General features: G+C 39.9%; 1 protein-coding gene across 1 annotated transcript; it reads left to right on the top strand.

Moving 5' to 3' along the window:
• Positions 1-20,461: 20,461 nt before the first annotated feature.
• LOC133208398 (uncharacterized) lies at positions 20,462-22,806 on the top strand. Its single transcript, XM_061346234.1, has 2 exons — positions 20,462-20,664; positions 21,243-22,806. Exon 2 carries the CDS (start codon positions 21,268-21,270, stop codon positions 22,069-22,071), a length of 804 nt encoding a protein of 267 aa, XP_061202218.1. The 5' UTR covers positions 20,462-20,664; positions 21,243-21,267; the 3' UTR covers positions 22,072-22,806.
• Positions 22,807-23,242: the final 436 nt, after the last annotated feature.

Below are 23,242 nucleotides of genomic sequence, written 5' to 3' on the forward strand. Positions count from 1 at the left end.
AGTATTTGGTAAGCAGTATGCACAGAAGGGCAGCTAGGCTGTCACTTTGTTGTGGTTTCCTCTTGGGATAAACAGCTCCATTTTATTATGAAAACAAATCATGGCAAGTGAGTGCCATTACAGAGCTATGAAGTTCATTCAGTATTGGGAGTCTGCATTATCTCATGCCTCATCCATGGGGCACTGTTAAGGAGTGTCTTAACATCCATTGCTTTATGCTTTATGCTGTCTTATAGATTTGGTTCCTGACTAGAATAAACCCAGAAAACACCAAGTGCATTTTCTGTGATATAACTCTTAATAATATTTTTTTTTTTTTTGAGGGAATTATTTTTCCCTAAAGATCATTGCAGCAGCACAGCAACACTGAACTTTTGCCCATGATGGAGCAGCTCCATAAATGAGCCTTTGGCACGGTACCTGGCGCATCTGTCACAATAAGAAAATAGCTGCCAATGGTTTAATCACTAGGACCACTCTAAAATTTTTGAGGGACCATAAACCTAATGTTCTCTCAGCATTTTGAAATCTCAGGCCTTGCACGAGAGCCCACTGAAAACCAAAACTACAGTATGTTTTCCCCAAGAGTTCTCATGGATGTTTTCAAAGTTGGAACATTTTTACTTGATTTATAATAGCTCCCAGGAGCACCTGCCAAGGACTGGGTACCCCATTGTCATAAAAACATGAAACAACAGAGTGCCTGTAAGCGAAAAGCAGCCATGGTTCAGAGCAGCAGAGTGCTGGCAGCAACTTGTTGGGCTCTCCCTGCTCACGCTCATGGTGCTCAGAATGCCTTGGTTAGGCCTTTGAACTAGTTAAAAAAAGACCTGGTGCTGTCCAGGCTTTTCCACAACATGCCTAGCCCTGCCAAGTGCAGAGTGTGGTTTCCCCTTCACTTGTAACCTTGGACTGGAAGCGGTCACAGTGCTCATGCTGACACCCCAACCTGCACCCACCTTCCCAGATTTCTTGAACTCCTTCCTTACATGCAGCAACCTGTCTAGGCTCCAGGTGGTTCAGTAGCAGAAGCAGTGCCCACACCTGCGTGGCTGTGACCATAGCTAAGCTTTTGCTGACACAAGCAACATCACCCTTTTGAGTCACCATGAAAAATTGACCTCACCCAGGATGACTTGTACCTTGAACAGCTAGAGGACTCATTGCTTATGTGAGATTTGTCCTTTTGTTAACCTTCTGGCTTAGCACACTGGAGTCTGATGGTCTACAGGAAAGGGGGGGGATAATCAGGACACCTTATTACTTTTTTGCCCACTTCTTTGCTCCAGAGCTGCACTTTTCCCATGACACAGTAGCTTTCAGGATGTTGTAACAGAGAATACTACACTGTGTAGTCCCTCCCTGTTCTGTAATAAAACCTTGTAACAATTAAATACTATATTTGTATAACTACTTAGTACATCCATTTTTCTCCCTGAAGATCAAATAATTAATTATGTGTTCCCCTAATCCCTGCATTTGGCGTGAACTGTTGTATCTACACCAACCTCCAAACTTTCATCAAGTTATGCTCCCTTTGGCATAGCTTCTTCCTTCTGACCTCACAAAAAAAATGATGCCTTTCCCTTACCCCTAGGCCTCTGACTTTCCCTAAATCAGTTAATTCTGGCTGCACAGCAGCTGTGGGCACCTCCCTGACTAATAGGATAAGATACATCTATGGGAAATAAAAGAGTAGGATTTAACAGGGTGGTAGATAGTTGCTTGCAACACATGGTAGATGAACTTCTGACATGGCTGAAATTCGTGGCAAAACATAATGAAGGCAGGATTTCTGTTTACAGTGTTGAAAGAATAATACCATCCATTATACAGGGTTCTTAACTCTTCCCATACACTTCCCTACCAGGCTTGTAATTTGCTATTAAAATTTACAGGATGCTTCAAAAAAACCCAAATGAACTTTAAAAAGAATAATTGTTGATCCTTTATGTTAATAGTTTTTCCATGAAATAATACTGGGGTCTTCAATTCATGATTTCACAGTTCCTTTCAAACACTGCATTTGAATAATGTTGACTTACTTAAAAAAAACCAAAACCAAATAAAACCAACCAAACAAGAAAAAATCCAAACCAAAACAAAAAACAAATAAAACCAAAACCAAAGAAAGAAATAAACTTTTATTTTCATTCCTATTAGAGAAGTTTGCACGTTGGCTAGGTGAATCGAATCTATTAAAAGGATATAATTCTTGAGTAAGTTCTACATCTGAAATCTCATTGAAGCAACCACAAACTTTGTCATTTGCTCCAATGTAAAGAAGATTTCAGGGTACAGGTGTCTTGAGTCAGATGTATAGAAATTCATGGGTGCCATTGTGACCCACAGTTAGTGATTTAGGAGTTTTGGCAGTTTTAGTATTGCCAAAAGTCCAGATCAGCTTAGAGTCTGGTCCAGCTCATGTAGATGCATATTTTTTCTGCCTTCTATAAGGTCTTTAAGAGAAAGGAATTAGCAAACATCCAAATTTAGCTAATCTCTGTATAAAATCAGCTGCGGAGAGAATCATAGTCCTTCTTCTTCTGTTTTTTTTTGTGTCAGACATCTTTAGTTTCACCTTCATGAACAAACCTAAGCCCAGCTAAATAGCTCAGAGTTCCAGCTTTCATAATGAATGATCCATGCAGGTTAAATACTATCCTCAGGCACAAATGACAGAAAGCTAAACTTGTTCATGAGAAGTGGTAGATCTTGGACCTGTATATTCAGAGCTCTCTACCCAAAAATTATAGCCCACCATGTTATCAGCTTCATGACCATCATCCAAGATGGCAGTAGCACATTTTCAGTACTTATAGATTCCATGGTATCTGTAACAAGAATCACTAAATCCTTTTTCTTTTTTTTTAATTAGACTATGTACCAGTGAGGATATAATTGACCAAAATGTGCCTGTCCAGTACTCACTCATCCCAACCATTCTGGCCAAAAGATGATCAAAGACAATAACTAAAGCTAGGTTAAATCCTCAATCTGCATCATCTGTTGGTGACTAAGGCTTATGGAAAAAGCCTGAGGCAAACCCACCAGAACATGCAGTACTGTGCCATTCATGACCAAGGCTCTGGAAAATTACCCTGAGACAGTAATTTTTCTGCCTCTGTTTTCTTATCTCTGAAATCTCTTTTGCAGAAACTCTTTGAGTCTTTTAGCTGAGTAAACTTTTCTGAAAGCTCAGCATTATAGTAATTAACAACAGCAACTCTGTATCCTTCAAAGTAAGGAGGGCTGCCTGGCCCATGTGAAATAAGTCCTGAAGGGAGCACTGCAGAGGGGTGAGGAGAAAGGAGGGATGCCCCATCTCTGTGGGTTGCACTGAAGATACAATCATAGAATCATGGGTTGGAAGGGACCTTCGATTCAGAGCCTCTGTTGACAGTTGTCACCTGCCTACTAGATAGCACCATGAGTAAACAAGGAGGGACATATAAACGGAGATATGTAACCATTGTCTCCACTTTTTGCATTTTCACATACATGTTTATAAGTGCTCTTGTGATTACTGCCAAAAGGTAGTAAATGGGAGGGTCTCTAAAATGGAAGGGTCTCTAAAAACACTCCAGAGCAGAGGTCAGTATATGAGTATAATTCATATAGTCATTTACAAACAGGCCTCCAAAGATGTACTTTGCTATGCAGGATTTTACAGTTCCTGGAATGTTTAGAGTAACTCTTGCTAGAACACCCAGACTTTTGCTTAATCAGGAATGCCAAATAAATGTTTCAAGAACATTTACAGCTATCTGTTTCTCTGTTTCCTACACTGATGTATCCAAACAACTCTTAGACTAACCTAGTAAAACCCATCCTGGGGAAACGTGCTAAACCAACCTTGCATTTAAAAGAAAGCATCTGATATCAAAATGTTACAGGTTATTTATGTGTATTGACTTATTACTGTGCCAGGAATGGAGGCAGAAGTTTGTTTATTTATCTGAAAATAAAAATTTTGCAGAGCTGTTCCAAACTATAAACTTCTAAATTCTCTGATCCTAGCACTCAGCACCATGTCCAGCAAAGATTGTATGTATCCAGAGACCACTGCGATTTTGCAGTTGTTGGCTTTGGTTGTCTTTACGGTTGTTTACGTAAGTGCAGACCCAGGAGCAGTGACATTATGCCAGCTGGATGACCTCCCTTTCCCAGAATGGGTGAGGGATGACACAGCTTCCGATATTAAAATATCTCAGATGATGCCATCACTGAGACCACACACAAGGCAGCTGTGTCCTGGCAGTACTCCCTTGCCATGCCTTAAACCAGTGCTGGGGTCCTCTCTTGATGGAGAAAAAGAATCAAACTAGAAAGCTTTTGGCCATCTTGGGATGCCTATTCACACTAGGTCTCCTGGGAACAGAGGTGTGGCTCTCTGTGAATTTTTATTGTACTTTCCTGAAAACACCAGGTTCAACTAAGAAACAAGCAGTATTATAGCAAGGGAGGAAAAAGGGAAATGGATAATGAAACAGCAATAAAATTGAAAGCAAATTCAGTTTAAAAAGTTTAAATGCTTTCACACATCTTGGCTTTACTGTGGGAAACTTGACAGTCAAATATTAAACAGTACACCATTTCACTGAATTTTATGTCATTATAGTAACAACATTATTAAACTTAATATGGTTTTATTTTTAATTTCAAAGAAATATATTTCCTGATCTTTTCATAAAAATGACCTTTGGGAACCATAGCAATCTAGATGTTTCTTTATTTATCCTGCTGCATCAGCTAATACTTCCAATCAGAAGCTATATTGAAAAGCATATGAAAGCCCTTACAGGGTACTGTAATGTTAAAAGCTAAATGTTTTATTAGAATATTTTAAATGAACAAGCTGAAATCTCTGTTTTACGAAATTACTTTATGTGTTACCATGAAAAAGATAGTGTCAGTGGATTTGCAGTCTGCTTTTGCAAAGATTGCTCTATAATCTTCTGAAATCTGATACCTGTTTTTTCTGTCTTGGAAACTTTTGTTTTATAATACATCCTTTCTACAAAGTAAAAAAAGGGAAAATAGGCAAATATGTGTACATATTATTTAAGCTAGCCATTTTTCGTCTTCAGAAAAGTTTTTTCAGATGGTTTTCCATTATACAGACAGAATATTGCTAACAGTTTTCTCTGTTGGCTGAATTTCATAGATGGCCATAGTTGCTGAAAACTGTCCAATAGGCAAAACACCTTGCAAGAATTACGAAAACTTGAAGCTTGGGCTAAAACTAGTCTTCCCATTGACTTTCTGCATAGGACTGTGGAATTCAGTGAAGAAAAGTGTTTGAAAATCAGAGCTTTCCAAAATATCTCAGTTTGGGGTTAATGAAGAGAATAAGCCTAAAAGACCTAAAGGACACTGAAAGCCTTGTTTGTGCTTCAGCAGGCTTTCTGAGCATTCTGAATATTTGAAAATCCAGCAGTTGTTGAAACTGGACCCAAAAACTGCCAAGTCTCCAAAACTTACAGGCAGTTTCTGAGAATATGAACTTTTAAGTGCAAATCCTTAAATCTTCATTAAATAATGTCTCAAAAGAAACCCACTCCAGTATTCAGAAAGTTAGGAAAATGGAAAATGATCATAAAGAATTGGTCTCATTTTTGAGCATTCATAAAGTCAGAAGAAGAGCATTAGAAGACAGAAATTATCCCATCCACACATCCTTCAAAGTGGGTCAGGAGTTAAAAGGGGATTGCATTCCACAAGAAGCATTGCAATATGGATTGGAAACAGGATTATTTTTTTCCCCGGAATTGATCCATTAATTGGGAAAAATATGCATTAGAGAAGTTGCTCTCTAACTTACCATGTGACAGAATGACTAAATTTAACATATGACTTCTATTTCTCTGTTGCATTTTAGGATTTAGTGTAATTTAGTATCAAGCTCACATTTCTGATAGGAACAAGGAAATGACTGGCTTGATGCTGGAATTTTTCTGTGCAGTTGTCTTGAATTGTCTGTGTGACTACAAATGGAATTTACTGCAGTTCGCAGTAGAAAAATAAATTTCTTGAGAGAAGACAGAATAAGACAATTTTTTTCTTCCCTTATAACATTACCTAGAAGCCTATGTCTGTGCTTACAATCTCAGTGGTGTCAGTCTAATAAAAGGAAGAGTTAGACCTATTAGACCTATGCCATTTTCCATAATATATTTTGACATCATTATATAATTTTTGGCCTGGATCTTTGTTAGCACAAAAAGCTAATTTATTTCACTGACCACAGCATTGTGTTTTGATTAGATCTTATTTAACAGCAAGTCTGCTGGCCTAATATCATTTGGACAGTCAGGTCAAGTGAGGAATTTGGAAATCTGAGGTATCGAAATAGTTGTAAATACTGTTCTGCAGAAATGCATATGAAGATGCAAACCAAAACTAGGTCTAAACCCAACGTGATTTTCAGATAACACTGTGCACAAATCACTGTATGCCATATCCATCCAAAAGTAAGTCCATTAATTGAATAGGTTTGCACCTGCTTATCTTGGGATGAAGTTTATCTGAGGACATCAATTAGAGTAGGCAAAGTGACGAAATGCTGTGAATCAGCCCATTTTTTTAACAGAATAGGCCAAATGTTACCCTTAGTTACATTCCCAGGCCTCAGATAACATGAGTATGATTGAAAGAAGTTTTGGTTCAATATTTCTTGTATTTTGGAAGCTATGGAGCAATCAAGCAATATGACCTTTAGTGGTCCACCAAAGAATCAAGGTCTGCTATGTATGGGATCCAGACTAATCAATACCCTATTATGAGCACAGCCTGTTTTTTACAACTAAGACATACTAGGAATAGTCTGGCCAAAGCATTTTTCCCTGCAATGGCTGAGATGCAGCAGATTCACAAACTATTAGCTTGTTAAATCTATGCTTTTCAATGAAATGACACAGAAGTTTAAGCTGTAGTGTATGATACAGTACAAACATACCCAATCTTAACTCACTTCAGCACTCCTTATAAAGCCAAATCTCCAAATAATATTCATGAAGACTTTCTGAGTTTGTAATGCTACATCAGTCCATATAAACAAAAAAATAAGTAAATAAATAGAAATAACAAGCTCAAGTTAATTTGTCAGGTGTAATAGGGGTATAACAATCAGAAGCATAGGATAAAGTCAATATTGGTACAAGGTCTAATTTTTCTCTTTGATGATAGAAGACAAAATTCACTGAAGGAAATCTGAATCCCACAGGGAGCCAAGGACTTTCTAGGAGACAACATATCATCCACCACCTTCAAGCAGCATGGGGGACTGATAACATCCTTCACTTGAAGGAATATAGGGTGAAATCCTGCCATTGAAGTCAATGGCATCTCTCCAGCTCACTTCAGAGTGGTTAGACTTTCACTTGTGAGATCAGTGCAAAATAAGGATGGCAGCTCAGGTGCCTGAACACATATTTTGACAAGTAGAGGGGAAAAAAAGCACTGGGCCTGTTCTCATTATCACAAGACTGTCTTCAAGGAAGCAAAGCCAGCATGACTCCATATGCATTAAGCTGTGCTTTAATTCAGGAATAAGGAGGAAAGAGCACAAACCCTACTTAAGGAACCTTTACGTTCATAATAGGCTTGGTTTTTTTTTAAAAAATGAGATATCCAACAGTCCTGTTACTATAAACAATAATGACCTAAACTCAGATCAGAGTTGTCCTTTTATTTTTAAGATGCCTCCTTTAATGGTGTCGTGGTTTAAGCCCAGATGATAACCCAGAATCACAAAGCCACTCGCTCACTCCCCATTTCTCCTCCCCCCACTCCTGGAGGGATGGGTAGGAGAATCAAAACAAGGTAACTCCCATGGGTTGAAATAAGAGCAGTCCAGTAACTAAGGTATAACACAAACCACTGCTGCTACCACCAATAATAATAATGGTAAGGGAAATAACAATGGAAGAGAATACAGCCGCTCACCACCTGTTGACCAATACCCAGCCCAACCTGAGCACCGATATAGCCCTTATGGGTAACTACCCCCAGTTTATATACTGGGCATGACGTGCTGTGGTATGGAATACCCCTTTGGCTAGTTTGGGTCAGGTGTCCTGTCTCTGCTTCCTCCTGGCTTCCCCTCCTCCCTGGCACAGCATGAGGCTCCCTAAGTCCTTGGTCAGAGTAAACATTACTTAGCAACAACTAAAAACATCAGTGTTATCAGCACTGTTCCCAGGCTGAAAGTCAAAACCACAGCACTGAACCAGCTACTGAGAAGGAGAAAAAATGACTGCTACTGCTGAACCCAGGACAAATGAACAGGACCTTTAACTAAATCATTGAAGAACAAATTTAATGCATTTGTAAGTCAAATTAAAAAACAGATGAGCTTGTTCTCCCAGCAAGGCTTGTCCATATGCATTTTGCCACTTAAAACAGATTACACGAGTTAGCATGGCAACACTGGAATGAATGGTAAAAACACTACACCCCTCGCATGAAGTGTTTTGCAGCAAGTCGGGCCTATGAAATCAGGTCGAGCAGGGGTCCCGCAGTGCCGCAATCAGGCCGCAGTGTGGTGTAGTGCTGCGCCGGGGGATAACCTGTCCAGCGGGGAGTCGGCGCGGCTCCCTGCCTGCGGACTCGGGGGCGGCTCCCTCCTGTGATGTCTAGGCAAAAGCCACTCCTCTTGTGGATAAGCTGTTCCTTCTTGGTAAGTGTGGTTCGTGTTGCCCTTTCTACCTGTGCTCAGGGTGAGGAAGAAGGTGGAAAAGTTTGCTGCTCTGGATGTAAAGATTTCAGTTCTCTCCAGAGCTTATGTTAGGTTTTGGGAAGGAAATTTGGTATAACGAGAATCATTTAGCTCTTCAGAGTGTCCATCCCTCTTGGGCTTGGGTTTCTCTGCAGTGGCTACAGCAGACCATGAAGAAAAGCTTGTAGAGGGAAAAACTTTTTACTTAAGCTTCATAGTACATCATATGTAGTGTGCACTTCCCTGGATACTTGTTTGGGTTAGGAGTAGCTATAAGGACAGTGAGAGAAGAAAGAAATGAAAAAGGAAGAAAGAAAGGGTTCTGGAGGCTTTGAGATTCCTATTTGAACTTGGCAATGTGCTAAAGAATCTGTATGAAGCAATATTTTTAGATTATTATTTTAAAACACTCCTTCCTCCTTCCCCACCACAGCAGGCTAGGGGATCAGTAGTACATCACTCTGTATTCTGCTTCTACTTAATCACTTTTTGCTATGCTAATGAAAGCCTAATAATATTTGGCTTGCCTTTTTGGGGGAGACAGGAGTACTTCTGTAAGAGTGAGTGGAATTTTTCAACAGTATTTGAAGCCCTACTGGAGTGAAAACCATGTGTCCCTGAGGCCATGGCTGGAGACCTTGTAAGTCGTGAGCTAACACTGTGTGCATCCTGAACACTGAAATAATGGGAGGTCCATAACTGTTGTGGCATAGACGCATTTGCTCTAAGTATCTGAATGAAGCTGACCTTTTACATACTAATGCTCCATTGCTGCTAATAAAAAGAAAAAAAAAGGCTTTTTTTTTTTTTTCAGAGATGGGAGTAGAAAGAAATATTACTAATACTTTAGTAAGATCTATGTATTCTACCTGCAATGAAATGAGAAAGGTCAAATTTTTCTCTCCTATCTTTTTTTTTTTTTGTGTTCTCTAACTTCTCACCCATCTTTGTTGTACTAATGAAATTAAGATATCCTTCATGATATAACTGTGAGCTAGGGGGATCTAAATTACCTTCATCTGGCATCATTCCAGTATACTATAAATGAAGTAATTGTCCTTGACTATAAAATTTGCATTTTCAAGACTTAATTGCTATCATTACATCTTTTTGTAATTCTATTAATTTAACTGAATGGAGCATTTGGTTTTATGGTAAAAATTTGCATTAAAACATTGTACATCTAAATAGAATTTTAATATTTGCGTGAAAAGCTCAGTGCAGTTGTCCCACAGGACCTAAATAATTTCATGAGAAGAGAACAGGTAACAGTCACACTTTAGGTCAACAAACAGGTTTTCCTTTGGTGAATATTAATAGAACTTGCTGTGACAGATTTCATGTGCTAAAAATCACTCCTGCCTGAGCTTTGCAAGAGTCTTATTAATCTATGAAATGTATTTGCTCAGATGCAGCCTAGGTAGGATGTATGTTTGCTTTGTCTGAGAAGGATGCGTGCCGAAGAGTTCTGTCTCATAAGGAATCACTCCTTCCCAGAGTCCTTCTACCCTTGTTAGGTTATATGCTTTATTACTGCTTGAGAAAGCTCTGAATATGCAAGCAACACTACCTTGCACACAGTCTTACTTGTGCATATTGTACTCTAGTCAAGTTCCCCCATGCTATGAAATGAATTAATTAGTATGTGAATATCTCTTGGGAAAATATTTGTCTTTGCACTGGACCCCTTTCACCCATTACACTTGCTGCAACAGGACCTCATGTCAAGTCTTAGGAGGTAGTTAAGCCACTAGATCCCTTGGGAAATAGGTCTCTTGTGGGTCTGGGGTCCCACCCTTGGCTGTGCTATGCAGGTAATGACTGATATATGGATCAGCAGACAGTATTCCACTTTGGTCAGAAAACTCTATGCTATTTTCCATGCAGTGTGAATAAATATCATTCAGTTGTGTAACATATTATTTATGGAAGTAATCAAGCTGGATTTGTTTTATATTGAATATGTCTGTTTTTTCTTTCGAAAACTTTTTTTTTTTTGCAACATGTGAGTAATATTTCACAAGAGATAGAGTCTGCTTGTGACAGAAATCTCATTAACTACTCTTAATATATGTTGTATTTACTGGGCTTCATAATCATCATGTAATTAAGCTTCACAACTGGCTTGTGAAGCAGAAAAGATGAAGGATGTCTCCATTAAAGAGATTTATGGGATGGTGAAATTACAGACAGATTTCTGAAAGTGTATAGGTACCACTTCTCATTGGTTTCAATGTTTAAATATCTCTGAAGGCCTGAAGCTCTTGCACAGCTGTGTAGTGAGACACTGGTGCCAGGCTAGACCAAAAACTGGGAGCAAAGGGTGAAGCTTCTATGCAAGATCAAGACTTTTGGGCAAGTGCCACAGTCAGTTTGCCTTTTGCCCTTGTCTCTTGAATATGAATCATGCTTCTTCCCTTTGGGGACTGTGTGATTGGTTCAGGGTATGCTGGAAATGCGATATAAAAATGATAAAAGCAGGTAATGCTTTCCATTTCTTCTACAGCCATATACATATGCAGTGTTTCTTTAGGGGTGTGGGCCTTTACTGGAAAAACTTCAGTGTCACAGACAGGGGAAAAAGGGCTGCTAAAAGAGATAATAGCTCAGTGCTGTCTCCTAGTCCTATAGGCATCAGCTTTATTATGCTGTTTGAGTCTGCTTTGTTATTTTAGGCATGTGCACAGGGTAAGAAGGCTCACAAGGGATATTCTCTATACAAACACTGCTGTTTTTCCACTTCAGAGAGGACCCTGTGTATGTTCTTTCTTAATGGGTAAATTTCATTTGATGTGAACGTTATGCTAAGGCTGAATTTCTAGGCAGTTTATATGATAGTGCATTCAAAGAAGAAGAAAAAAACCAAAATACCACCAACAAAAAAATCCAAATCCAAAATAACACACACATTCTTTTGAACAATCCAGGTCTAGCTGTTAGCATTATTTATTTCAAACACCTACTGACTTTTCTGACACATCTATCTCATTGAATCTTGGAAGTGATTTTATGTGCTTTAAGCATCTGATCACATAATCAGCTTCTGCAAAGCAATGCAAAAGATCCTGAGCATTGTCCTGGCAGATAGTCACGTCAAACCTGACACAGAAACAAACATAAGAGAACAATCGTTGTCAAAATGCATCACATCACTTTGCATACTAAAACATTTGCTCTGGTAATCCACCATGCTGACGTGTCCCTCTGCTGATGTCATTTGAACAGGGACTGTATCCTTAAAGCTGACATGTGCATCACATTATAGCAGTGATTTTGTTGTAGATCATTGGCATAATGGATATTCAGAAGAGATTCATAATCTTGAAAGGTGGCTTGAATCCACAGATTTCAGCTATGTTCTGGTGACTCAGAGCATTTTGGAAACTCATTTTATAACATCTCACGCTGGCTTGGGCAAAGGCAAAGTAAACAGTTGCCTAGGGCAGCAGACTTGGAAGAGAATCAGTCCAAGTCTTGTTTCCTACTTGCTCTCTGATGACAAGAGCAGGAATACAGTCCTTTAACCTGCCTTTCTGCCATCCCTCCTGCTCTTGTTTTTCCAGTTTAATTCTTGTGGAAACTTAAAGACATCCTTCTGCCTTCTCCCAGTTGCTTTTTCTCATTCGTCCCTCCCTCTAAAACTCCTGCCAATTTCTTCTAGCTTTTCTCCCCCAGCAGTACTCCACTGCTTCTTACTTAGGCTGTTGTAGGGGTGAGGGGCTCCTTGTCCTCTCCCAGCCTCATATTTCCTTCTGCAGATAACTTCCCCCCCCATCCCCCTCATTTTTGCCACCTTTCCTGAGGAGCCTCAGCCAGTCTTGGGTTTATGGTAGAATGAGCTATGTGAGAAATACACATTCCTGTGCAAAAAGTATACCAGATCATTTGCCAGTTGCTAGCCATTGCTTTAAAAGAGATTTTTCATCTTGGAGAAAAAAGACAGATGTAGAAATCTTTGTTTTCTTGCTTATGATTCATGAGATTAAGCGAGACAAAAGTGAGATGGTGTCAGCATGTTACTGAATCACCGTAAAGGTGTGGCTTTCTCTGTTGGTAATACTGTTCATGCAACATAAAGTGAGATTGCAGAATTCATTGCCATGGGATGTTATAGAAGCCGAACGGCATAAAAGACTTCAAAAGGGAATTAGGCAAATTGTTCCATCAGCGACTGTTGAACGCAGTTATCTAGATGTAGCATCAAGATCAGGAAACCTCTAAAACAGTGGTAGCTGGAAGCTATTTGGCTATACCAATACAAGGATCACCCTCCCCACCGACCAAGAGTTCCTGCTCTAGCTGTGTTAAGAATGGGTTTTCAGTCTCCCTTCCTAACATGTGCCTCGTGGTTAAGGTGCACTATTACTGATTTACTCATCCATAAAGTTACATCATTTGAAAGTGAAGTTATTCCAAGGGGCAGTTCCTCCTGTCTGTGTTGAAAACACTTTAGGATGAGATAAATTACCTAGATTAAATATCCTATACTTCTCTTATGACTTGTACTTTTGTCCAATGAGCTCTATGGCTTTGGCTGTAAAAACAAGCAGAGTTCAGAAAGGAGTTTGTTCTTCCAAGCAAGAAAGCAGGACCTCAGTCTGTGTGGGTGTTGGTCATATATGTACTGTGTCCTGCATGGATTTATGTTTACACTGTTTCAAAGACTTGGATTGCCTTAACTTGGCCAATTCTACCTCCTTCTGGCAAATGTGATACTCAGTCATTCCCTCAACCTGCACTGAAAGAAGCTGCAGAGGTGTGCCACCCTTTTTAGAATGACAAAACGGCAACCTTCCCTTGACAGTATTGCAAGTTCCTGAAACCTGTAGATTGGCAATTTGAATTATCACTTACCCAAGTGATGACAGAAGTCTCTGTAAGGCTTCTTACACATTGGTGCATGTATGACTATCATACATAACAGAGCAGCAGATCCTTCTCTTTTTGACTCATTATTTTTGCCTAAGGAAGTGGAGTTCACATATATAGGCATTAGTTTATTTATTTATTTGCTGCACCCACTGTCTCAGATCCCTGCTGGCAATGGTTGTTATCGAGACAATCTTCTGAAGGAAAGCAGGGAATGGTAATTTGCCAAGTGTGAGGTCAAACAATGTTTTTGCTTACTGCTCTTGAAATCTTCATTAGTGCAATGCCTCCACTAAGAATTAGAATCTCTTCAGGAGTCAATAAGATGGTGCCAGTGGTGCCTTGGCAGAGGTTTTAAAAAAGATGGGGAGAAAGCTTTCAAGGTGGCAAATAATACACTGATAATTGGCACTGATCTTGCTCTGTGTGTGTTCTTTTAATGCTCAAGGGGGCTCTGTAAGCATGACTGAGGATAAATTTGTGGCCTGGTGTGAATGGAGTTAATAACAGCTTGCTGGTGCCTTCTGGGTACAAGGTAGATTAGGGGCTACACGTGCTACTGGGGTTCTAGCAGACCTTTGCCTGGGGCTCAGGGAGGTTCAACAGGGATTCAAGATTTGAGCAGGCAGAGTTGCAGTGAACTTAAGTGGTACAAGGAAGCATTGCCTAGTTTGACATCCAGAACGTAACAATATTCGCTCTTTCTGGGAAGGATGTGTTATTTTTTCTGTTGAGCCTGAGACTTCAGTGGGATTGGTATCTCATATTGTTCTTTCTTAGCCTATCTTCTGCTCAATCAAGTAAAAATTGGACTCCGTATCTCTTCTTCCTTTAGGAAATACGTATCTGTAGATACACATCTCTAAAATAAACCTCCAAACATTTGGAGGCTTATCTTTCATTAATTGTATATGGCTATCTCTTCTCTGTTACTTTCTAATCTCTTAAACATTTTACCTATAGACAAGTGATAGGGTTTTAACAGATAATTCTGCAGGTAATGAATTGGACTTTGACAGACACTCAGCAAAGAACCTCTGGATGTAAAAATGAAACTGCTGGTGTGAAAAAATTATCTGTAGTAAACACTTGAAGCAGACTGCAAAAATCCAGGTTGCTGAGCAATGCCTTCGTTGCAAAGTAAGAACATGGTCAAGTACAACAAAACGTGTGGTCCATATGCTGCCTCCCCACTGAAGTCTGTTAAGCCCTGTAGCCAAGATCTAGATCAATTACACTACGTATTGCTAAGATGATCTTTTTGCTGACAGACTCATATCCTACTCCCTCACACACATCTCAGCCATGTTAGCAGCTTCAAAGCCATTAAGGAGTGAGCAACCCTGACTGTCTTCTCAGCCCCATGTGAGCTTGGGGAAAGTTGTTTTTTCCCCACTGTGTGTGTGTGGACAGCACAGATATCAGGTTAGCCTATGTAGACACTATGAGTGAAGTTGGATTTCCTTAGGCTCCATGTGAGGGTTGATATGTAGGCAATGCCACAATGGGCTGGCTACGCACCGAGGCATACTGAATGAGTAAGTAGAATTTTTGAGAAGGTGTAGTGCAGTCTTTTCAGTCCTTGATACTGATCTGTAAAGTTAAGCTCCTCACGAGTCAGTTTAAGGTTTGTGAAAACAGTTATGCTTAAACAGCATGAATGTATTTTTTTTCTTTTACCCACTTGATCTGAAACTGTTTAAAAAATTTGATATTAAATATAATTTTCTTGAATATTCTTGCCTCATAACATTCCAGTTTAACAGCTAAGGCAGAAAATGTGCAACCTTTTTACAGCATTTAATGGTGTTACTTTAAGAAAAAATAAGAACAGCACTTTGCTTCTATAAAGGTCTGTTAGTTCATTATAAGTTATGATGAAACACCAAGCAATTATTTGTCTAACAATGTGTGGCTTAGCCCCACTTCCTGAAGTTTTCCTTCCATGGATGGGTTCTTTTTTTTTTTTCCTCGTCTCCCAGTGCTCTGTTTATGATCCTTACAGCTTAAAGTTTTCTTCTTTCCTAGGCATCAGTTTGTCAGTTATGATCAAGTGTCAAAATGAAAGCAAACATAAGCATCAATTATCAAAAAATTACATGGTGTGTTTACATATTCCTTAGCAGAAAAGATTTCTCTCTCAGTGCATACAGGATGTGAATTGTAACTAGATACGTGAGTTGTCTACATCCTCATTTTCACATCTGAAATCTAACAGATAGGTTGGGTAATCCAGAATTTACCTGCCAGTCATGGAGTCCTTGCAATATATGAGCAACACTTTAAAATGTTTTGATACTGAAGGTTATTTAAATATATTTCAGATATCTTTTCTGCAGGAAGAATTTTTTAGTCTCCATAGTAAGGCTGTAATAGCATCTCAGGTTACACGATCTTCCTACTTTAAATTCTTTTGCATTTTTTTTCTCTCTCCTTCCAGCACTTTCTTTTTTTGCTGAACAAAATTATATGCACCAGGAAAAATTGCCCTGGTCATGCAAGCTTTACTCCTTTATCTGTCAGTTGCAAAGCATTCTTAACCCACTCTAGAAATGCAAAAAGTTTGCTCTGCATTGAAATGTGCCAGCCTATTTGACGCCCAATGGGTCTGCCCAATTCACATCAGCCTGCCCAGATGGAACAAAGCAAGCAAAAGCCCAGCTAAGTGCTCCCATGGGTTGTCCATTTCCACCTTGGCTTCTGTGCCAATCTTAACTGCTTATTGTGTGAGCTGAAGTAGATCCCTGAGTTCACAGCAAAACTTTGGAAAGGCCGTTGTGGCTGTTTCAGCATAACCACACAGCTCCATGGATTGGATGGCAGGAATGTGGATTTAGACTGTAAACTGGTTTAGGCAATGATGCCATTATTCTTTTACTCAGTGAATGGTGGTTCAAATCATAAGCTAATGCTTTCCATGTAGATGGTAGGGAGAACAGCTGCCACCTTGAGAAAAAATGCAAACATTCCACTTATAAAATATCTTTATAAAGCCACATATATACGTCTTTCATTTTGTGTTATTGCGTATGTTTAAGCCCAAGCAGGGTTAGGAGTAGAGTTGCTGAAATATTGCAGTGAGAGCTGTCAGCAAGCCCTTCCTAGTGTTTGGGTCACTTTGGCACCTGCAGTCTTGAGGTTTTGAAGCCTGCAAACTCAATTCAACCTTAGTGTGAATGCAGTCTATGCTACTCCTTCAGAGATTTGCACCTCTGACAGGCAGTTTTGTTGAGACTGGCAGCAAGCCTGCTAATTTTTGACAGTCATGCCACAGATCGTTTCAATATTTATTACCCTTAATACAAAGACGGTTTACTGGAATCCACGGATTTTTGTGTTTGAAGCCATTAAACTTTACTTCACTGGTAAAATCATGTATCCACTCTGTTTTTTCTTATAGCTTCCAGGTTACCTGTACACATGACTGGGCTGCAGGTCTGTACAGATTCCTAATTTCCTGAAAGCCTTTGAAATGTCCCTTTTCCCTGTCACTGAAATACCTAGAGCACTGCTTGATACCATGAGTGGGCTATACATGGAGCTGGACTCCATTTGTTATGTCTCTGCTAGTGTAAAAGGATTGCAGAAACGTCTAGGTGTGGATGAGCAGGAGCACAGAGCCATGGCAATCCCTGGCTGGCCAGTGGCCCCTCAGGGTACCATTACCATCCAGCGTAATGCAGAGCAGCCTGTAATAACTCATGTCTGTTTTGGGTATGGAGGCAGAAGAAAAGGAACATATGAATTTCTTCAATGACTTACTGCTCCGTAAAAGGATTTTAAAGAATCTTTGGGGAAAAATTTAGGCCTCAGATGCAGACATGTGGATCTCATTGATTTTGTAGGAGGCCATGTGAGTGTGTACATTAACAGACAGAATATGGCTTTTGATCTTTAAGAGCAATTAATATAAAATATGGAATTACACTACTGTGTAATAGGATACTTTTTACTACTTTATTAAAAGTACTCCCCGAACTCACATACAAAGCAACATAGCTTCCCAGGCCATGGTCTTATAATGGCTTATCTTAGCCAATGCTTATCACCTTCTGATGCTGTTTGCAAATGTGTTTGACTGTTATGCTTTGAACTTCTGTAAAACATTTGTACTTAATAAAAAACCAAGACCAAGCACTTTCCTATCCTCACATCTGTCTATGCTTGAGAATGTTATTATAATTGGAAGAAACGGGAGAAATAATTGTCATGAATACCTGCAGGGACTCCCTGTGACCATTTCTTTCCTGCTACCATGCAAGATGGAACCATGATGGCTAAGCCCTTCTTCCATAAACCTGTGATCATAGAGCGTTTCAGCATGTGCTTACAGATATGAGCCTGTAGGTTGCCAAGTACCTCTTGTAGCTAATACCTGAAGGAGTGCAATGGTGTAGACCTGACACCTTGAAGGTGGCTCCCCAGGGTCTGCACCTTGAAACTGCTGCAGCCACATCTACCTGTCAGTGGGTGGTAATAAAATGAGATGAACCTCAACTGGAGGCGTCTTTGTTTTCATTTTACCTACCTGAAATTCTCAGTGTGTTAGGCTGACAGATGTATTCACTGTGAAGTCCAAAGCAGCTTCTGCCTGGAAAGGTTCCATAGGGAAACAAGTCCAGAAGTGAGTAAGAGGCATTGAACAGAGTACACCTGCAACAGGTTCTTAGGGAGAACAGCAAACTCTTCTCAAAGTGTTTCTTCATAACTAAAATGTCACAGTGTGACTCTCACAGAAGAAACTAATTTAAAGACGTTTTAAGTGTCTTTATTAAACTGTTGAATTACAAGTAAAAGGGAGCTAAACCGTAGGAGTCACTCTGTCAAGGTAACAGTCTGGGGGAGGCAGGGGTGGGAAAGAGGAATTGTTGTATCATCTCAGAACAAGAATTTACATGTTTCTGTTTGGAATGAGCTGTGGTCTTGTTTCCCGTTCCTGGGTCTGTCAATTACACAAGAGGCCTTTCTCCTGAAAGGTTTCTTTAAGTCTCCCCAGCCATAAGACTCTTTTTGTTGATGCTTTTGTACTTGAGTGGTTCAGGGTTTTTTTGGCTGAAGTATTCAGTATTTATTCACCTTCAGGCAGAAACTAAATCTAGCAAATTTCCATCTGTTGCTCTAAGTGAGATTTTGGGACACTGTGAACAATGGAAGGGAGGGTAATAACAGAAGTGCATATGCAGACCTAGCCATAAATGGCACTTGCATTTTAGCATAATAAATATGTATCTATTGCATATTTCTATTTTGATGAATCTCTAAGTCCAATAGACGAATATTTTTTGCTATTAAGCTTCATAGATTACAGCTGAAGTCATAATATCCTATGAAAAGATTGTTTCTAGTTTTATTGTTTAGTTGATTGTATCAGAAACTATTTATTCCACCCAGATCCACACCTATAAACCATTTAATATCATTTTTGATGATGTATTGTTTAAAATGACTTTTTTGTTCTCATCCCTTCAAACAACACTGCCTGTAAAATTTTGCTGAGACAAATAAACCTGTGGAGAGCTTAACCCCCTGCCAAAAGAAACCAAAACCCAAATAAGACAACCCACCAAGAAAACCCCCCACCCAGCTGTTTTTCATGCCCTGTACAACTACTAGAAAGTAGTTCTTTTGCAGCAAATTACTACAATTGTGTAAGTAAGGAACAGAATACTATTGCTGATAGTAAAGTATTGACATAGCTGGAGACCATGTAATATAGATCACCTACCTGTTTGTAGTAGGACGATATGCTTGCAGTGCTTTGGAGAAAGCAGCCAAAACCAAAAGACACTCTACATAATGCTGTATTACAGTGAACCTTTTCAGTGTATACTACAGTAAAATCCCTGTTATCTGAATTCCATATTCTTCAATTACAGTATCTTGTGATTCAGATAAATGGGAATCACCAAGATAGAAACTTGCATTAACTCTCTGGATATTAATATCTTCCTAGTATTATTTATATAATCTGCAGCATGATCTAGCACATAAACACAGAAGGCTTAGTTTATTTTATCGATTCAGTACAAAATATCTCTTGCACCAAGAAATGCTTTCAAGTTAGATCTCAGTTAATCTGACTTAATCTGAATTTATGTTAACCGGACTTCATATGTTCAAGGTTTTTGGTATACCCTAACAGATTCATCCAAAAGAGGGATAGTTAGCACAGAAGAAAACTAAGAAATTGCTATCTGTGTTGTAGCATGTGTAGAAGTGGAGATAGGATCGCCTTTCATTCTTTTCCAGCTCCAGGAAGATTCTAGATAGTAGTTTGGATTGCTTCTTTCTTCTATTTACATTAGCAGAATGGAATAAAGAAAGTCTTGGGGCAACTGAAGCCCTGTGGAAAATTGACTGAAGTAGATGCAGATGAACTTGTGAATTTTGTTCCTGGCACTGGAAGTAAGTAAGGATGCTGAAGGTAGCATGTTTTTGAACATCAAAGGTGCAGATAAAGTTTATTCTGTGGGTGTTCTGTGGGATACCTTAGTTGGATGTAGAGCTGCTCCTTAAAGATTAGGCCACCATAATTAAAAATGGATGCACATTCAACACTTAAATCTACAGCTTCTGCCTGCCTTTATGCTTAGCATTGATTGGTGCTGAATGTTTATTTTATTTTGGGGTTTAGCTTGTTCATGCAGTTAAAGTTTTTCTCTGGAGGAAAATGTGTACACTGTCATCCAGAATGCCTTACCCTCTTTTTGGTTCTGTGCTACCACTTTGCTGACCGGCAAGGGTCATCATTATTGTCCCTCACAGAATGAGTGAATCAGGTATGCTTGTTTTTGAGGTGGGAAGTGTCACCCAATCCTGGTTTTCATTTTGGTGCTCAAAGATGACATAGAAACTGGGTGCCAGGGAGGAATATCCAGTGGGGGGACAGAAACCAGCTCAGCACTCCTCTGTGATTGGGACTGACTGTGTTGCTGGGTGGAACAGCATAATGCTCTTGCAGCTCCTGTTCCAGCACAGTGATGTTTCTGTTCCAGATTGTGCTGACTCACATTCAAGAAAACATGACACACAGACACAATGCACTGTAACTCTTTTCCTTTCCCCCAGTAACCTCGGTAAGTGTTTAGTTTCTTTTTCCTGTCTATGGCTAACATGGTGCTAATATAGTTTTACTGTTATAATTAATAGGAGGGGGAAAGGCAATATTGTAAGCAAACTGGTAGCAGACAGATTAATTTTGGAGAGGGCATTTAAAATAATCCTGCTCTTTGTGGTACATCCACCTCCCTTTAAAGCTGATCAATCCCGATACCTTGCCCGTCTCTACAAACTACACTTGTTAGAGCTGTGTTCTTGAATGGGAGAAGTGCTTACAATGCCCATTTACAACTGTATTCTGTTTAATTAGTCAGCACAGCCAGTGCTGCAGGGATAGATCACTTGCCTTTAAAGATTTGAGAATGTTAATAGTACAGTATATCATTTTAATTATTATTGGATTAATGTTGTGTCCTGACGAACATCTAATGCAAATCACAAGAAATGGCCTGAAGTGACCCAAGGGTTGTGCTTTATTAGAAAAGTAATATATATAAATATAAAGAGAGGCTCTTTCTTCAAATGTCACTCTGCACTGGGCTTCTCTGTGTGTGTATGTGGAAATGAAATCCTCTTGCTTCCACTTTGTCCACAGAAAGTTTCTGTAGCTCATGCAATAAATGGCTGAGACAATAAGTGTAATACCAAGAGATGAAGAGGAGATCCAAAATATCACTGATGATGAAGACCTGTTTCTGAATCATGATGCTGTAACGGCATCCCCCGGTTCCTCTGCCAGCCCTTCGTTAAAGATCTTTAATGATGACAAGGGAAGCTCAGCAGTGCCGGAAAGACTGTCCATCCTCTCCAGCAAGGCCATGGCCCAGGCAAAAGTCCTGAATGGCCCAGAAATGGTTAGTGGTGACATGGCACAGAGGACAGCCTCTGGGTTGACTGATCATCCTCTGACAGCTGGAAATGCATCGTTAGGTGGCTCGTCGTACTCTGTGGCAGTCAGTAACCTACAGCCTGTGGACATTGCCTCCCTGTGCAATGAAAGCCCCTGCTGTGATGGTGACCAGAGTTTGAAAGTGCTCCAGGTGAGAAGGGTGCCCAGTTGGGGTGGTGAGCCCCTGCAGGCTGTTGCTGGCCTGCCTGGGACTGACCCCGGGGGCTGCCACATGCAGTGGGCAGGGAGTGATGCCAAGGGCAATATGGCCCATCTTAGTCTGAGCCAGGTGATTTGGACAAAGACTGCAAAAGTAATGGAGACCTTAGAAAATAAGAAAAAGGAGGAAAAGGAGAAGTATCGGCTCCAGCTATCTATGTACCGACGGCTTCTGCTCTTGCGCTCAATCAGGAGCTTGCATAAGCAGCTGGAGCAGCAGCAGGCCAGATTGCAGGAATGCTACGGCACAGTGATAAATACCAAGAAAGAAGTGTTGAAACACATTCACTCAACCTCACCCTCACCTTCACCGTAATCATGTTGCTGCATGCAGAAATGAGCTTTGTAATGCCACGAGAGCCGTCAGTAAGCTTGCCTGCTATAGAGGTGGTGTCCTCATACTGAATAGTACGTGCCCATGTGTGCCAAGAGTAGAGAGGAAAGAGCAGCAGCAGAGCAAGAAGAAAAGGGAAGGTAAAGTGTTGGCCTCTGAATTTACCTGGAGGAAACCAGAGCAAGATTGTACCTGTGCAAGAAGCTGACTCCTGACATGCGTTCAAAGCCTCAAGCTGAAATAGGATTTTTGGCATATAAGTTTGTAAAAAGAAAAAAATCCCCATGAATTGGGAAACTAGTCTGACATTTGATCTGTAAAGGTGATCATATGCAAGAGGTGCTACCTGCTGAATATGTGATATAACACATCTCCCTTCTACTTTCAGCACTAACAAAACTTCAGCAGAGCTAATTTGTCTGCAAGAATATCTGAATCTGGAAAGCCAGGATGTTTGAAACACTTAAGCTCAGGCTTGATTATATCTACCTATTTGTCTGTTTTTCACAACACTGCCAAGGCCATTGAGTGTTTATGACCCTTACCCTCCCATAAAATTTATTCAGATTGACCAGAAATTTTGGGAAGGTAGGACAGCACAGGGAGGCAGTGCAACTGCCTAAGCCTTATTTCCTTAGGAAAGCAAGGCAAAAACGTAGGCCTCGTAATCTGGCATTGCATTGGAAACTCACAGTGGCAGTGCCAGGGGAATGTTTGAGGTCTTCGCAATTATTGATCTGCTGGTAACTCCCAGTGGCACTAACATCTGCAAATAGAGCATATTTTGTGCCTTGTTGCTGTCATTTAATGGAAGTTGGTGGCAATTAGCACTTTTTATCCAGGTGTATCAGATGTGGAAAACCCTAGAGCACTGTTTCTCCAATTGCGAGGTTAGGGTGCCTGCAGGGAATTTGATGTCAGTATGAAACAAAAACACAGGGAAATGAAAGCAAGAAAGAGATGCAACTCTTGTATGCATTTAAAAGGCAATGTGAGCCCCTATTATTGAACAGCAAAAGAATACTTGAATGTGCTGGTTTAGGATCTGAAGCAAAAAGTGATTCAAGAAGATACTGAAAAGCTTCCCTTTCTATGATTTAAAGTGATAACGGAAAAATCTGATTTCCTTCAGATATTTATTTCTGCTCATGCC

The sequence above is a fragment of the Neopsephotus bourkii genome, unplaced genomic scaffold (genome assembly GCF_033783945.1).
Source record: "Neopsephotus bourkii isolate Nb327-2 ecotype Australia unplaced genomic scaffold, CSIRO-AGI_Nbou_v1 NB_272, whole genome shotgun sequence".
Taxonomy (NCBI): Eukaryota; Metazoa; Chordata; class Aves; order Psittaciformes; family Psittacidae; genus Neopsephotus; species Neopsephotus bourkii.